The sequence below is a fragment of the Nannobrachium achirus genome (assembly GCF_963921795.1).
Source record: "Nannobrachium achirus genome assembly, chromosome: 22".
Lineage (NCBI taxonomy): Eukaryota > Metazoa > Chordata > Actinopteri > Myctophiformes > Myctophidae > Nannobrachium > Nannobrachium achirus.
Window position 1 is genome coordinate 10,073,943 of NC_137829.1, and position 17,074 is coordinate 10,091,016.

Consider the following 17,074-nt stretch of genomic DNA (forward strand, 5'->3'; position numbering starts at 1 on the left):
GTGCCATAGTGACAGGCTGTCAGTCTATCCTAGTAGGAAGAATAGAGCCAGAGACGCTGAGGAGGAGCTGCTGCAGGTCAGGGCCACATCCTAGGTTTCTTACCACCGCCTGGACACTTGGAAGGAAGGTGACAGTTACAGTATATGTAGAGACAGTAAACCCTTCAGTGCCAAGTAAATCGGGAAATTCTCGCTATTTCTACGTGTCGATATTTCGACTAAGGGTTAGGGTTAGACAGTCGTTTCACTGAGGTTAGGGTTAGAGTTTGGGGTAGGTTTAGGCAGTGGTTAACATTCACCAGGTTTGCATTCACCAGCGAAGGCAGGTTAGCATTTCACCAGGTGAACATTCACCCGCGTCAAACCAATGGAACGTCGAACAAATGTTATGTCGAAATATCAACTCAACATTTGCAAACTATTAAATGGTACTATTAAAAATTACCAGAAGTACCCTACCAGTCAAAAGTTTGGACACGTACAGCTTCTCACACACATTAAATGAGAGCAGTGTCCAAACCTTTGACTGGTAGGGTATTCGACATGTACTTACCTCCACATGAAGAACAGGGAAGGCCAGCTGAGCGTTTCAGATGCATCGGCAGACTCCCTAGTCTTGGCGAGAAAAGGCCGTGGCCCTCGCCACTTCCTGGTTCGTTAGCTGACATTATGTTGCAGTCAGGCAGGCAGTGTGAAACAGTCAGGCCAAACAAGGTCACAGCGTGACAGTCCCCGCCTGGCTTTATCTGAGTGGATCTGCTTTTAGAGGAGAAATCTGAATTGTGCCTTTGTATCTATGCAGGAATATTCACCGTGAGACAATGGGCAACCGTTCTCATTACTAATGAGTGGACAAGGTGAGAGTCACAGTGAAAAGGCTGACATCCGTGGTTATTTAGCCAACAGCAGCAGAACGGGATCGTTTCCTTACAAAGCATATCAGTGGTATCAGGGCACACAATGGGGGTTTCAATAGGCACGTCACTTCAATAAAAAAGGCATAGAGATGCACTCGTGCACATACGTGCACACAACATTTCTTTTATGCATGAAAGGATTATTATATCACGGTCGCATTCATCCCAAGCCTAGAAACTCTAAGCCCTCGTCTCATATCTGCAAATTAATGGGAACATAATTCTTTTAACAATCATGTCATTAACATGCATATATTGGTGCACATTTTGACCGGCAAAAAACTTGTCTGGATTCCCCAACTTACTGTAGTCGTCACTTTTAGTTGTCATTAAGAGTGTCATTTTAACCACTTTCAACCCAGCATCCCCATTTTTTGCATGTACCGTACAGTAATTATAGCCGAAAACCGTATATCTGCTATGTTTGCAATTTGTACTGTTTTTGTGCAACAACGCTAGGGCTAAAGTGGTTAATAGGTACACATGATGCAGTCTCTTTCAGTGGCAAATTATGTAGAGTCGTGCTCCTAAAAACACATTTATTTCTCCCAAAGGACAAAGGCTCATCTTTCAGCAGTATTTACATCATACAGTACAAATTCAAAATCTGTACAACTCCCTTCGGACACTCAGAAGGAACAGAAGGCAGAAAGATAATTCACGCTACAAAATAAGACAACGGAGAGCAGTTTCTCTGGCAGAGACTTAACCTTCCTCTAAAATAACAAGACTGGGCTACGCCTGGGCCAGGGAAACTGCCTCGAAAAACAAACACATGATTCTTAAAAAATTAAATAACGGAGGTTATGAAATGAAGAGGTTCCAGTTCAGAATTGTCTGAGGCATTTGTGACAATCAACGCCGTTAAGAGTACCATTGGAGTACCGCCGCAGTACCGTCAGAGTTAACATTAAGAGAATGCATTGCTTGTGATGTTTGTAAACTGGAGGGAGGTACAGTAAGTTCTCCCCAGGTGCAGTCATCTTGGATTCAGCTGTAGAGACTGTTGGATGCTGTGTCAGACCCACGAAGAACACCAAAGGTGCAGCTCATTCCATTGTTTTGGCGTTTCAGGAATGTTACAGTGGAATGGTTGGTCCAGACAGTTCAGCACCAAACCGCAACCACTCCCCTTGCTCTCATCTCAAGTGGCAGTGACGGCCAAGGCACCTCCTGAAATCCTGAAGGCACCCTCTCTCAGAGCACTTACACGCGCACGACGCACGCACCTGTCACAACCAAGCTCAAACATCCACACACACAAACAAACGTGTGGACTCGCTTGTGCTCTCTCTTGCATTCCAAAGCTTATAAATGTATAGGTGAGACACACATTGAAAGCAAGCTTACAGATTGCCGTGTGAATGCACCAATGTCTCACACTCGCACACAAATTCAGCCACACAACACATCAGCCTCACAAGTTTGTCTCATCCCATGTTGGATCGTTCATGCTTTTCAACACCCTCTTCACAACCTTCTCCAGTTCCTTCCGTGCTCTTTGCTCCTCTTCGAGCGATCTCTTCATCTTCTTATTATCCTGTTGTGGAACACAGTGAAGTCATTGCTGTTTTAGTGAATGCACTTTATTCAATCATAATTCAGTCATTTCAGCTCCCTGCTCAAAATAAGCGTCAATTACCGTTATTGAATCAAAATGGCCAGCAAGAGTCAGAGGGGTCGCTGTTCTATGGAAATCCCATGCAAACCATGGTAGAGTATTTAAATTCACTATCTGACTGCCTGGAGGCTTATGTACACAAGACGATGGAACAAAAAAGAAACACTTGCATATAGGACCATATTGTCATCAGTATGTGTCTTTGTCTATTATACCATAGTTATGTCTGACCTCGCATTGAGCCATTCTAATGGGTGCCAATATCTCATGATAACAGAGCCCTCCACCTGTCACCTAGACCTGTAGAAACAGCCATTGCAAGCTGTAGTTTTTTTTATTTATTTTTTTCATTTTAATGATTTTCTAAATATAAATGTAAATATTAAAAATATTATCCCATTAAGACCTGAGGCTGATTCAACAAATTCCTTCTAAATCAGTAGTTCTGAAAAATATCAGATGTATAAGCTTGCAGTGCTGCACTAGGTGACATGCTGTGAGCTTGTATACAATGTATCTGCCATTTTTGAGAACCACTGTTCTAAACCAATGTTCTAATTCCTAAGAGTTTACTGAAAAACGTATGACGCTATACATGTATAGAGTAGTGGTTCCCAAAAAAGAAAATTAGACATTTGCCCGGGACCCAAAACTAGTAAAAATAGCAGATCTACAAGTTTACAAAGCAGTTGTAGATTGGCTATTTTCACTGCTTCTTAAACTTTGCTTTCTAATTAAATGGAATTTCTTGGATTTTTCTTTGATTTCTCCATAAAATTGCAAAATAATTACAACTTTTGCTTTTGGGGGAATGTTTTTTGAAAATGTTTTGAAATAATTAAAAACAAAATGTAGGAAACCAAAAAATTAAGGGACCCATAAAAACGCACCCCTCAACTCGGCCAAAACGTTCAGCAGCATTTAGTGTTGGAGTTTGGAAGCGCTCGTTGGAGATCACACAGCGGTCCTGTCGTACCAGCCGTTATTGAAAACCAGGGCTTCCAAACTCCACCAGCTCACAACATGTCTATTGGGGATTTATATGAAACAAAAACTTTGCAGATAGAAAGAGGATGATCCAAGCTTTCCACGATAAGTCGTTTAAACCAATCAGATAGGACTTTTCTGTTTGGATGTATGGGCTGACAAGGCCAGAAAGGCTTTTTGTGCCACTCAGTAGGCGTTCCCGTATAACTTCCGGGTACGATGTCGTCACGCACATGGCCTCTATATACTGTAGCTAAAATCTAAAATGACACTGATGTTTACCTGGCTTTAATGGGTTACACTTACAGAATAACATTTTATTTGAACTAATCTGCATGGTAGCGTTGCGTACGTAGCCGTAAAGAACGTCAAATATATACAGAGAGTTGTAATCAATGGGCATGCCAAAACATACTGTTAGTACAGTATGGACCAAGCAAGAGGTTTTTGTTTTTATTTGTTTATTTGTTCGGCTGATATTTAGTATAGAGCCCTCGACTAAACATAGGGTTTATAACAAAGACAAATTCACGTTTAGCTTGTAAATCCCCATGACCAAAGAAAAAAAAACATTACAAAGCCATTCACCTGTTTTAGTTCTTGGACCTCATCCCTCAGAGCATACACCACATCCACCAGGCTCCTTTAAGAGAATACACAGCTTTCACAACATAGCACTCATAACACAGCAGTTCTAGCTCTCAAAGAACAAGCATCATTAAAGCCAAGAGCAGCTGGCGATTCAAGATTTCTTTTGATATAGTGTTGTTGGGGACTGAGAAGAAAAGTCTACTTAACCCATTTAGACCGGGTACGCATTATTACTTTAACCAATATTTTATGCTTTAACTAAACTCAGCACAAAAAGAAAGGAAACTTGACTTCGGTCCATTATGTCTCCCCTTTAATAAAAACCAATTTGTATTGTGTTTTATATCATTTTTATCGTTGATTCGTCACCTTTACAACGAGGTACAGTTTGTACCTCGTTGCCTGGCAGGCCTGCAATACTGTTCTTTTGGTGTTCACTCTCCCACAGTAATAAGGAAAAGAAAAAAAACACACAAATTGGCCATTTATACACTTTGTTAATGTTAAGCTCAGTGTCAGGGAAGCCCAAAATAAGAGTAAATGGGAGCAGAACAAAGCCATTTTGGCAGAATTTTGCTTGGCGCAACCCACACTTTTGGCTGTGTAGCTCATGCCTCAAATGCCCGATGCTTACCGTTACTGTACCTCGTTGTAAAGGTGACGAATCCACGATAAAAATAATATAAAACACAATACAAATTGGTATTATTAAAGGGTAGATATAATGGGCCGAAGTCAAGTTTCCTTTCTTTTTGTGCTGAGTTTATACAAAAATAGCAGATGTACAAGCTCACAGCACGGCACCGAGTGCCGCGCTGCGAGCTTGTAGATCTGCTATTTTATTGAATATTTTTGACATGATTAAATGTCTTCTAAATCCTTTTTTGAAAAAAGCATGTTTCTATGTCAGTGGTTCTCAAACCTTTTCATGTCAAGGACGCCCAAAATTACATGAATTTGATCGCGGACCCCCATCTCAAACTATGTTGTTCCAGGGACCACCCAGAAGCAAATATTTGAGTTACAAATGTCTTTTAAAAAGATATATTTAAAGACTTGCAAAAATCAAGATTTTTCAAAATAGCAGATCTACAAGCTCACAGCATGGCACTCGGTGCTGCGCTGTGAGCTTGTATATCTGCATTTTTCAGTAGTTAAAGCATTAAATAATTCTAGGTCTAAATAAGTTAAAAGGTCTCAGTTTGCTTTCTTACTTTTCCTCTCCGGCAGTTTGTCCGTTGCGATTGGGATCCTCCACTATAAACTTCTCCTCTCCGGGTATGATCACCTGCAAGCCCATGTCTTTCCGCTGTCCTGTTTCAAAACACAACACATAGTTTTGTGCTCTGCAGCAAGACTCCTCAGTGCCCACTCAGTCACATTCAAAGTTCAAGTTTATTATCAGTACACACACATACAATTCAGACAATAGCAGTTAATGACTTAACTCGTTTGTGTGTGATTGGAAGGGTTGTCTGGCAACTAAAAGAGCGGTGGGAGAAAACACTGGATTTTGGGAGAGGCGGTGTGTTAATCAAGCACAGATTGGATATTGGGGGAGACAAAAAAGAAAAAGAAAAAAACAGAGGAAAGTTGAAGGATAAAAGGAGACACCATGGAAAGAGGGAAGTTAGATTCATTCACCCTCACTCACTGAGTCACCACCATCCAAACCAGTGGTTCTCAACCTTTTCAGGCCACGACCCCCAAAATAATCATATTTTAACTGGGGACCCGCCCACCCTATGAGCACTAAGAGTTGAGGCATTACATTTTGTATAACACGGTTCTATTGTGAAAGTAGCAGATCTACATGTAGATCGGCTAGTTTCACATTTTCTGCCTCTAATATTTGACAATTTGGCCAATGTAAAATCTTTCATTAAAAAAAAATCACTTTAGACATGTGCATATACCCTCTATACACTTAAACGTTATGTTAGTTTGTTTACTGTTGAGTGTGAAACAATAGTGCACATTAAGTTAACCATCTGGGGACCCCCCAAAATTATTTGGGGACCCCCCTGGGGGTCCTGACCCATAGGTTGAGAACCACTGGACCCAACGACCCCAAAGAAAACAAGAACAAACTAAAAAAAACACTCTTTGAACCACACCAAAAACAATCAAATGCCGCAAATCTGACAAAATCACCCCGAATGCAAGTGTCTACCAAATGACAGATTTATTCAAAACTCATAATACAGCGCTTGGGACTCGTATACTTCAGTTGTGTAGAACAGATATTCTGAAGGCGCCATTTGTAAATAAGACATGGTCACGTGAGAATTGTATACAGCATTAGAGCACACAGGACAACGTTGGTCGAAGGCAGTTAGTTAGTTGCTCCATCACCCTGCCTGTCCCGAATTTTCATTCAGTATGTTTGTCAAAACCACAGAATACACCTGTCACAATGTATATAGCACATAACATGAGGACAGTCATATTCTTGCCTTAAATACTCATAGAATGTCTGTTAGGATTCTTTTTTTTTCTTCTTTCACTTGATCCATGACAACCAATATTTACAAAAAGGGAGACTCAAGTTATTTTTTCTTTTTAAGCTGAAGTCCACCCTGATAGTATTCTGAAATATTCTGAATGAATAGTTCACAAATGATCTTGTATAATTACATCTGTTTTTTATCTCTTTATACTCCCAGAACACTGAAGGTGAGCATTTACACTACAGATGAGCTTTTACTTTACAGTAAACACTGAATACTTAAGTCTACCTTTAGGACTATTATCACACACTTTAGGCAGACAAAACAAAAAAAGTACTGAATTTGACAGATTCTGCCCCCCTTCCACCCACCCCCCCATTACACGATTGTGCAAAATAATTTAAACACTTCATGTTATTATAGCTTCAGTGTAAACCTTAATACAATTTCAATCAAATGTAAAGAGAAAGCAAATATTATTCCAGGGATCATTTTGTAGTTGGTTTTGTAAACATAGACATACAGAATAAAATATAAATAAAAAATAATCATATGAATACAAAATAATCAGTAGAACGGAGAAATGATTTTATAAAAACAGAAAGAACATGGACCGATAAACTCCATATACATACGGTATATCACCAAAATAATAGCTGTTAGCAGGAGAGACATTCTAAATGGACTACAACCTGTGGTTTATACCCATACTGGAAAAATACTTCTTCATAAAAATAGTTATTAATGCAAGGGATATCATGGGCAGCTTCCCCAGACACATGACGGAAGGTTGCTTGCGACGCTATAGGTGCTAGTTATTGTGTTCTGATGCAAAGTGTGTTTGTTTGCTTACTTTGGGGGTATGCTAAGCTAGAGTAGGAGCCAGAGAATTTGGCATCTCATTGCATATCCTGTAGACTTTCCATTTAAATACACAATTTAAATTTGGTTTTGGTGTACATTCAACTGCTAACCCCCCCCCTTTCCACCCCCCCTGTATTTTTCATTCCTCTGCCTGAAATACCTTAAATGTCTAAAGTTTGAGGTGTCTTTCTTGCAGACAATAGTTGGTTAGCAACATGGTTTAGACTATAACTGATCCACTGTAGAAGCTATAGTAGAAAAGTAACTTCACTGCATGATGTATATTCATCAACCACTCTACTTGCGTGACCAAGACTAACAATTCTTTCTTCCTGGAAGCAGCTAGAACAGAAAATGGCCAGTGCTTCATATTGCATGAAACTTTAGAAATGACATTAAAGGTTCTATACTTTCTAGTCATGCAGTGGGCTAAACGCAAGTACTGCTTTGGACCGGAAAATTTAAATAGGGCTTAATAATATGAAGAGATATATTTTAAAAACCAACATTAGATAAAACGTTAAGAATGTTAAGCGTTGCATTTGCATGCCGCTATATTATTCTGACAGAGCAGGAGCGTTTGTGTGCATACTCCCGTGTCTGTGTGTGCGCGTATGTTTGTGTGTGTCTGTTTGTCATTGTTGCACTTGTGCTATGTTTGAGCGTACGTCCTGCAAACAGACATAGTGGAGTAGTAGTAGTACATGGCAAATGGAATACACTCCTTCCTGAATCACATCTGAATATCAGACAGGAAAAAAACTCTGTCCCCGTTGCTCCCTCCCTCCCCAAATAAACCCACTCTACAGTAAAATCTTCGTTGTTAAAAACCCATTTAGGCCTAGAATTATTGAATGCTTTAACCAGTGAAAAATAGCAGATATACAAGCTCACAGCGCGGCACCGAGTGCCGCGCTGCGAGCTTGTAGATCTGCTATTTTTGAAAAAGTTGTGAAAATGTGTGCAAATCTTTGAATATGTGTATTTTTTAAAGCAAACGTTTGTAGCTCAAACTTTGCATCTGGGGGGTCCCTGGAACTAAATAATTTGAGATGCGGGTCCGTGGCCAAATACATATCATTTTGGGGGTCCTTCGCATAAAAAGGTTTGAGAACCACTGACATAGTAGTCTCTCAAGAACTGAGCTCCATTTAAGTGAAAAGGACCTTTTCTTTGACGATGGCTAGCCAGATTGCTGACATAGAAACATAGGTTTTTCAAAAAACCTTAGGATTCAAAAGACACTTATAGAATCGGCTCAAAATTCTAATTTTCACAATTTTTCAAAAATAGCAGACCTACAAGCTCGTTGTGAGCTTGTAGATCTGCTATTTTTCAATAGTTAAAGCATAAAATAATGATACACAATAATGTGTACCCGTTCTGAATGGGTTATTAAACTTATCCATTTGTAACTCGGAGTGTACAAATCCTAACATTTGTAACTGTACACTCTCAGAGTTAGATTAACACTGAGAATTTTACAGTGTAGCATTCTCTGTCCTCTCTGACGAGAGCCCCCGCGCTGAAGGTCAAACAAGGGGAGAGGGCACATTCAAGATAAATAAACATACACTATCTAACACCTACTGCATGACAACTACGGAAAGAGAGGAGGCACATAAAAAGGGGATGTGGTCAAGGCAACAGGGAGATACTTATCAAAAACTATTTAAAAAAATGGTCAAGAAATAAATAAAACCAATAAGTTAAGAAACACAAAAACAAACAAACAAAAAAAACAATCAAAAACAAATATATAACAAAATAAATAAATAAATAAAATGTAAAAACGTCTTCTAATTCCTAGTTTCTTTCAATAGACCAAAAGGTTAAGAGGTAAGCACGCCGCACGTTGCGTTATGGTACAGCGCGGCAGTGCAGTTGTTGTTGTTGTTGTAGTAGTAGTAGTAGTGGACTTTTTTTGTTGTCGTTTGTTTTAGTTCTGGTGAGAGATGCAGCTCTTACGCGACACTGAGCCCATCCTGTAACTGTGGGTGCTCCAAACGGAGTCGTAGTCCGAGTCCTCCGAGAGGTCGGAGCTCAGCTCCGGCCGCGTCACGCTGCTACGGCGGCCCGGAGAGTCCGTGCAGGAGCGGTCGGCGTCCGCGAGCACGTGGTTGTGCATCAGGTCTGTGCCCTGCCAGGCTGGTTGGAGGGAGGGGTGGTGGCGTAATGAGGTGTGGGCGGGAGGGGGGAGGTGTCGGGGTGGAGGGAGGAGAGGCAGGGTGGGGAGAGTGTGGGCATACGGCACGGGGAGAACATGGGGAGGGTGATGGTATGGCGGAAGGAAGGAGCATACGCAACATACGCAACGTGTTGATGAGCAAAATCATAAGAAATAAGGCCGGATGGAGGGTGCAGGGTGGGCGAAATGGATCAAATTATATGTGGACAAAATCACACAAGTGTGGGGGAAATAACACAGCGCAAACAAAAGAATAAATGATGACAAAATAAACAAAAGGATTTACAAAAAGGGTAACACAAGTTAAACCGGAGCAATGCCAAAGAGTGAGGAGTGAAAGAGAGACAGACAGAAAAGATATTGTTAAAAAGGATCATTAAGAATACCAGTATTAAAGAAAAGACAACTGAGTAATGGAAAAAACAAACACTGCACACTCAAACATAAACCCTTGGAAGTACAATGTGTGCGTTTCTAAGCGGTTCCTTACTGGAGTTGAGGGTCTGCCTGGTCTTAGCACTGGTACAGTATGCCTCGATCACTTTAAGGATCTGTGCGTCCTCCTCCAGAGCAGCCGTACCTGGGCAGAAGAAACAGACTCTTATATCTGGGCATGTCATGACTCATGATAGTCGAATATCCAGAGAAAGAAATTGCCAAACATCTAGTGGAAAATCTTCCCTATCTGACATACAACATTATAAAGGGTTTAAAAGGTTAACCAGCTATAGCTGCCATCTCTATTTTGGGCAGGTGATTTTTTTTTCACAAAAAAAAAGCTTTTGACCTTGCAGATTGGTTATTTTCACTGTTTGTCGTACAATGTATATTGGGTTAACTCTTCCTAGATAAATTGTCCCTTTAAGAGTTTCTACACTCTTTTTCAAAGTATAACTCAGACAGTAACATGTACAGTATTTGTAAAGGTAACATGTTTTAGACATAGAACATCACAACAGAAGCAGGATACACGTTCAATGCATTTCAGTTGACCAGTAAAAGGTCACAGTAACAAGTAATGCTAAACATACTCTTCCTCAAGGCAAACTCCTCTTCGGACTGTTTCCTCTCAGGCTTGCGTTTGGGAAGGAGCTTCTTCACACTTTTGGGACTTTTACTGAGATCCTGTTGCAGGAGGGCCAAAAAGAGAGAGACTTATAAAAGAGTAAGCATATAAAAGCTCCACTAGCGTACCAAGAGGCTGTGCTGGAGATTACAGTCATACATTTGGGCTAAAAGGATATCACTAGACTGCTAGGGGTGGGACGATATGAACATTTTATATCACGATTATTGTGAACAAAGAAATCGCGATTTACGATATTATTGCAATAATCAATAATATCCCCAACATCCATTATCCTAGGGTGGAATATTTGCCAAAAAATAGCAGATCTACAAGCTCACAACGCGTCGCAACGCATTGAGAGCCTGTAGATCGGCTATTTTTTGGCAAAGAGATTTGTTATTGTGTGAAAGAAAGACGTATATCAAGTACGTGTATGTATACGCTGGATATGCAGCTCGGCAAATAAAAGTTGAATTGATCCCAGTGCATGACGGAGGACAATTTCACGATAAATTAAATCTCCACAATACGATTATCGTGAGTGTTTTTATCACAATATCGTCCCATCCCTATAGACTTCCAGAGGAAAGGTTACCTCCTTGTAGCAGAGAGCAGCCGAGGGTCTTAGAGGGGGCGCAGGGCGCAGGCAGCTCAGGCTCCAGGGTTTGGGAGTGTTGGGGGGCTCCAGGGGTCCCCACATCATGGTGCTGAGAGAGGTACTGTGGGAAGAGGGGTGGGGCAGGGTGTGGTAGGCTGGTGCCACGGTCATGGCCCTGCCCTCAGCATGACGGGACGGAGTCAGGGGGTGAGACGGGAGCTGAGGGAGCAGAAGACACAGCCTATGTAACGATCCTTCGGGGTTCACACACTGCAGTGCACACTGGAAATATACTGTACATCCAATACAGGGAGGGATTCCCAACTCTGATCCCCAGAACCGATGGTACCATGGTTACGCTCTTATTTTGAAGTGTCTACTGTCATTTGACTTGACACGAACATGCCAAGTTAAAGTCACAGCAAATCACTGGGTTCAATTTAGCCCGAACTCAGTGATCTCAAAAAGCAAATCTGCCATATCGTTGCCTTTTGCAATAGTGTGTGCCAGCGCCTACGTCATTGTAGTCCTTAGCGGCCATTTCTTGGGTAAAAAGTAAAAACACAGGTGTTTCAATTGTTTGATTGCATAGAACTAACGCTATAGTCTAATCAGAACACCTGTGTAAGGCTGTGTTTACCCAAGAAATGGCCGCTCTTAGAACTACATTTGGCACACCCTATACCGATATTGTGCATAAACTGACATGGTCCAAACCATGTCGTGTGTGTGTGTGTGTGTGTGTGTGTGTGTGTGTGTGTGTGTGTGTTGGTGGCTTGCTGACCGTGTGGCAGGGCACAGTGAGAGGCTTGTGGCTGGGAGCGGAGGCTGCAGTGTGCTTGGTCTGCCTGCCGAGGTGTTCTGTCCAGTCCTGCAGGTCCTGCTGGTTGTTGCACACCACCTGGAGGCGCTCGAACTGAGTACCTGCAGACACAGCACAACACATATAGATACCCGTAGATACCTTTATTATCCCACCAGGACAAATCGTAGCCCAGAGGCGGCACAGCAGTCAAGGTTGCAAAGTTACAGGTAAAAGTGTGAAAAATAAAAAGTACTGTTGTGTACAGTGAAAAAACTAAGGAGCATCAACAATACAGAGCAAACGTAAACGGGTAAAAAAAACAAATACAGTGTCCATAACAGTCCATGCTACATAGGTGTCTCACCGTTATCTCGCCATAACACACATAATAGTACACTTACATACAACCAACATACATACACACACACAACCAACGTGGTACTTGGATGGACTCATGTTACAATGACTGAGCAATAACCAAATAAGGATTTCCCAATGCAGATGCCTCAAATATGGAGTGTGTTGTCCAAGCTCAATCTGTTGTCATAGACCGATTAACGTGTTTTGGTGTATAACGGCAGCCATCCGTGGTGATATCAGAAACAAGGGCGGCTAATGTGTTAAAATTGCATTCACGTGATACAATATACTGTATCTTACCAGTGAGTTCAAAGGCATTTTTGTGGGCTTCACAGTCTTCCAGTTTGGTCACCGTCATGCCAGCCAGTGGCAGCTTTCCCTGCGGGGAACAATCATCACACAAGAACAGTAAACAAACCATGTATATCAGGATACGATCAGGATTCAGAAGCCGGAACCTCAATGAGAAATTAGAATGGAACTTTTAAGTGCAGCTGTGGGAGGGATTTAGTGTGGATTTAGTCTGACCTGGAATATGAAGCCACTCATTCTGGGGCTGGCAGACAGCATGAGGAGGACGTGAGGGAAGAGCATGAGATAGCGCTCACACTTCTCCTGAGGGGAGGTTGGAGAAGTGTTACTTTGATTCATTCATTCAACTGCAGTCAAATGTAGGGATGGGACGATATGAACATTTCATATCACGATCATTGTGACCAAAGAAATCGCGATTTACGATATTATCGCGATTATCAAAATCCATTATCCTGGGGCGGAACATTTGCCTAAAAAATAGCCAATCTACAAGCTTGCAGATCGGCAATTTTTTGGCAAGACATTTGATGGAGAGTGAAAGAAAGACTGTATCAAGTACGTATATTATAAGTAACTTTTACCAATTATAGTGGGTTTAACTGGTACCACATATGCAGCTCGGCAAATTAAAGGTGAATTGATCCCAGTGCATGACGGGGGACGATATCACGATATATTAAATCTCCACGATGCGATTATCGTGATAAACACAATAAACGATATCACAATAAACGATAATATCGCTTATTGTCCCATCCCTAGTCAAATGATTTGTTAAGTCATAAGCATGAAGCTAGAAGCTACAGGAAAAATCCTCCCAAAACATAATATAGACAAGACCGATGCAAAAAAATAAAGAATCAATCTCGAAATCAATTTGATTTCTTTGATGAAGTTTCCAACTTTCCATTTGAAAACGTTTAACGTTTAAATAAGGAAATAAATAAAAAAGAAACAATAACTGATGAAAAAATGCAAATGAAGACATTTAACTTATATATACTTAACTTATATTATACAATGGACAAAAAACTGAACTGAACTTTATTTTATTTAACCATTTAAGCCCTTTTCAAGCATATTCAAAAATAGCTTGTAGATATGCTAATTTAGAAAACATTTTAAAAAGCTGAAAAATATGTACACACACCACCAAGTCATCAAAAAAGTCAAATAATGGCCGATATATCTGTCAAAATGATACACATATAGCTCTAGTAGTATAGCATAGACGGCTTCGACAGCTTATTGTTGCTAGGAGATTAGTGAATGCCCTTGTCAACATCCAGTCAGCTGTTTACACCACTAGGGAGGGTTTGGGTCCCAACTCAAAACAACAATTTGTATGGCTATTTCAACAAACTAGCAGCTGTTTCTCTGATAGATAGTTGGTTGTTTCCCCATGGGTAATAATACACAGTGCTGTCCAAAGCAGTGCTGTACTCTTCGCTCATAATAAAGGACATCTGTAAGAGTTATTGTCATGATAAATGTTTATAAGAGATAGAACAGTCAACACCTCTGTCTGAAACAGGTGGCCCCTAGTCATAACAGAGTTATTCAGAGCATGAGGTCTTAATAATAAGCCCTCTTCCTCAGGGAAGGTGTTGTTCAGTCACAATGGATGATTCTGTCTGTTTGGAAATTCTACAATCAAGGCCTCTCTGTTGAAGGGGAAAAGTGCTGTTCAGTCACAATGGAGGATTACGTCTGGAAGTTATGTCATCACCAAGAAGTCATTCTAGGTGTGACGTACAGAAAAAAGTTGGGTAACGTATGTTGGGAAAGGTGTTCGCAAAATAAATGATGTATTCTACCTTAATCCAGGATCATATATCAGTGTTCTAAATTGATCACTGACATATTGTGTCGTTCTATACTTGTGTACAATGACATTTGTATAATTCAAACGCAGTGGCAAACTAAAATCATTTATCATGAGTGGAGTTCTCAAACAATACTTTAAACCAAAAGGTTTAACTTTTTTTAAATATATAATGTATAATATACAATGTAAGATTTCCAAGCAATGAATAATCGTAAAGAATGATAAAAATGCAATATAAATATACATTATTAGAAAGTACAAAGGGTTTAGCAAATGAGCAATGACTTATTTTTTAGAACCATGGGTTGTGAAGAGAAGACTTCTGCACACCCAGTTCCTCTCAAGCAGGTGCGTAGGTAACAAGACAGTATAAGCAAGGAATTTTGGACAGATCAGACCCGCATACTGCCGCTTGCAAGTTCAAGAGAGTCGTTTAATAATAAATAAGGAGCAGCGTTAGAACCATGGGCGGAAATGGCGTGCGTGACTATTACGGGCTATTAGAGTGAGCAGCAGGGGTGATGGATGGTGCTTGTACCTCCGCTCCCGGACAGTGGACCATGGCTTGGCTCATGTAGAGCACAGATCCCATGGTCCTGATGTCGTCGCCCTCCCACAGTCGGATGGACTCAGTCAGAATCTGCAGCTCCAGCTCCTTGCGTTTCCTGACCTCCTGACACTGAGCCTAGTGGCACAGGGGAAACAAGCCAACAGCTGCTCAGAATAGAGCTCCCGGCGTCTATTTATGTGTTGACGTCTCACTCACAGAACGCTGGGCACCCACTGACTTACAGATAGGTTCTTGAACGTTGCCATGCACTTCTGGATATCTGGTTTATCTGGGTGATTCTCCTAGAATGAAAAATAACAATAAAAAGAAACAAATAGGTTATACAACATACAGTATAATCCAAGCACGCATTAACCACTTAGACACCCTCTATACTTCATTGACCAGATTCCCCCAGGGATCTATATTATGCCCCCTCCTGTTTTGCCGTGAAGAATAGCAGATCTACAAGCTCACAATGCATTGTTACTATGACAAGCTCCACCGGCTGTCCCTGTCAGTCAGTCAGTCTGTCTGTCTGTCTGTCTGTCCATCACGTCACGTCACACTTTTGCCCCAACTCTTATCTCCGCCACCGTTGCCCCTATCCAAGCCAAACTTTGCACAGTTTTTTTTTTTTTTTTTGCTCCTTGGCTGCCAAATTACCTCCGCCCCTGATTTCTCACATGGCCCTCTTCTAGCGCCAACATCAGGCCGATTTTTGCAAAAAAACATTTTTGGACACTGCTCCTACAGATTTTGGCCTGAAATCACGCAAAGCGGTACACAGTATCTCTAAAGTCATGTCATCAACATGGATCTGTACCATTTCCCATATTCCCTCCTGATTGGCTAAGATTGCCTTCTAAAGTTTGTGTATGCGATGTGATGGTCGCTTATCTCCCGATTAGGGAGACAAAAAATGGAGAGTGGGTGGGTCTATGGGCTGGAACCAGGCTAGGAGAACAGTACAAGGATAGCCAATACAATAAAAAGAATGTAGTACAGTACAAGTACAGTTAAACACCCTGCCTAAAAGGAGCATCCCAAATAAGTCCTTTTACAGTCTTTTTTACGTCAGAAGTCCTTGGTATTCAATTCATGGACATAACAAATTGCAAGCAAAAAAATTAAAAACATTCAAAAATCATTGCAGTTATAAAAACACTATCTGCAGGGTAGGGGAAACAACGTATCTTTGTATATACCGGTATATGTATATATATTAAAAGTAAACCAGATATTCTTCTCCCAATTCCGATCTTTTGAAAATCACCTTAATCACCCCAATGTTTGCATATTATGGCATGGCCAGGGACGCTAGAGTTCAAGTGGTTAATGAAAATGACTAATCAGATAGATGCATACACACCTCCATGTGCCTCTCCAGCTCTTTTAGTAAGTTAGGGTACTTGTCGAGTCTCATGAAGGGTTTGCTGAGGCCTGTGGTCAGGGTAAGAATCCCAGGGCTGACTGCACCCCTCCCCTCCATGAACTCTCCCAGTGCCTCACTGCAGAAGAGAGGGAGAAAGAGTTTGTCGGATCGCCTGTTGTGATTTCTAACTTTAAAGGAATAAAACAAAGTCATACTTTGTAAGAATTGACCCTTTGTCAAGTCCCGCCCGTGGTCCCGCCCCTCTTCGCACCCATTGGTTGCTTTGTCTTGGTTGGACAAAAGTCCTTTCTCTCCATCCACTACTATTCTGTGTATTCAATTCTAATTTTAAACTTGGTTTCAGTAAAAAGGAACATCTAAGGTGCAGTATAGTGACTGGGCATGTTTTAAATGTTTTTTTTCTCTCCCCAAAAATGATGTTTTAGCAAATTCAACATAAACAAGGCGGAACAAGGCAGAAAGAGCCTGCTGGTTGGTCAGGCAGGGACCAACCAGAAGGCTGACAAAGGGTGAATTAAGTAAGTTAGGAGGCTAG

The 17,074-nt window shown here is 41.1% G+C and overlaps 1 protein-coding gene across 1 annotated transcript in view; it reads right to left on the reverse strand.

Annotated features, from left to right (window-relative positions):
* Nucleotides 1–1,665: 1,665 nt before the first annotated feature.
* The window catches only part of arhgef7a (Rho guanine nucleotide exchange factor (GEF) 7a), a 40,095-nt gene continuing 24,686 nt past the window's right edge, over nt 1,666–17,074 (reverse strand). The window contains exons 9-20 of the mRNA XM_080752987.1: nt 16,516–16,654; nt 15,386–15,445; nt 15,132–15,278; nt 12,979–13,065; nt 12,751–12,829; nt 12,070–12,209; nt 11,283–11,504; nt 10,650–10,743; nt 10,109–10,198; nt 5,331–5,430; nt 4,114–4,168; nt 1,666–2,457 (exon numbers count right to left, since the gene is read on the reverse strand). Coding sequence (XP_080609113.1) covers nt 2,335–2,457; nt 4,114–4,168; nt 5,331–5,430; nt 10,109–10,198; nt 10,650–10,743; nt 11,283–11,504; nt 12,070–12,209; nt 12,751–12,829; nt 12,979–13,065; nt 15,132–15,278; nt 15,386–15,445; nt 16,516–16,654 — 1,336 coding nt within the window. The 3' untranslated portion in view covers nt 1,666–2,334. The remainder of the gene's footprint in view (nt 2,458–4,113; nt 4,169–5,330; nt 5,431–10,108; nt 10,199–10,649; nt 10,744–11,282; nt 11,505–12,069; nt 12,210–12,750; nt 12,830–12,978; nt 13,066–15,131; nt 15,279–15,385; nt 15,446–16,515; nt 16,655–17,074) is intronic.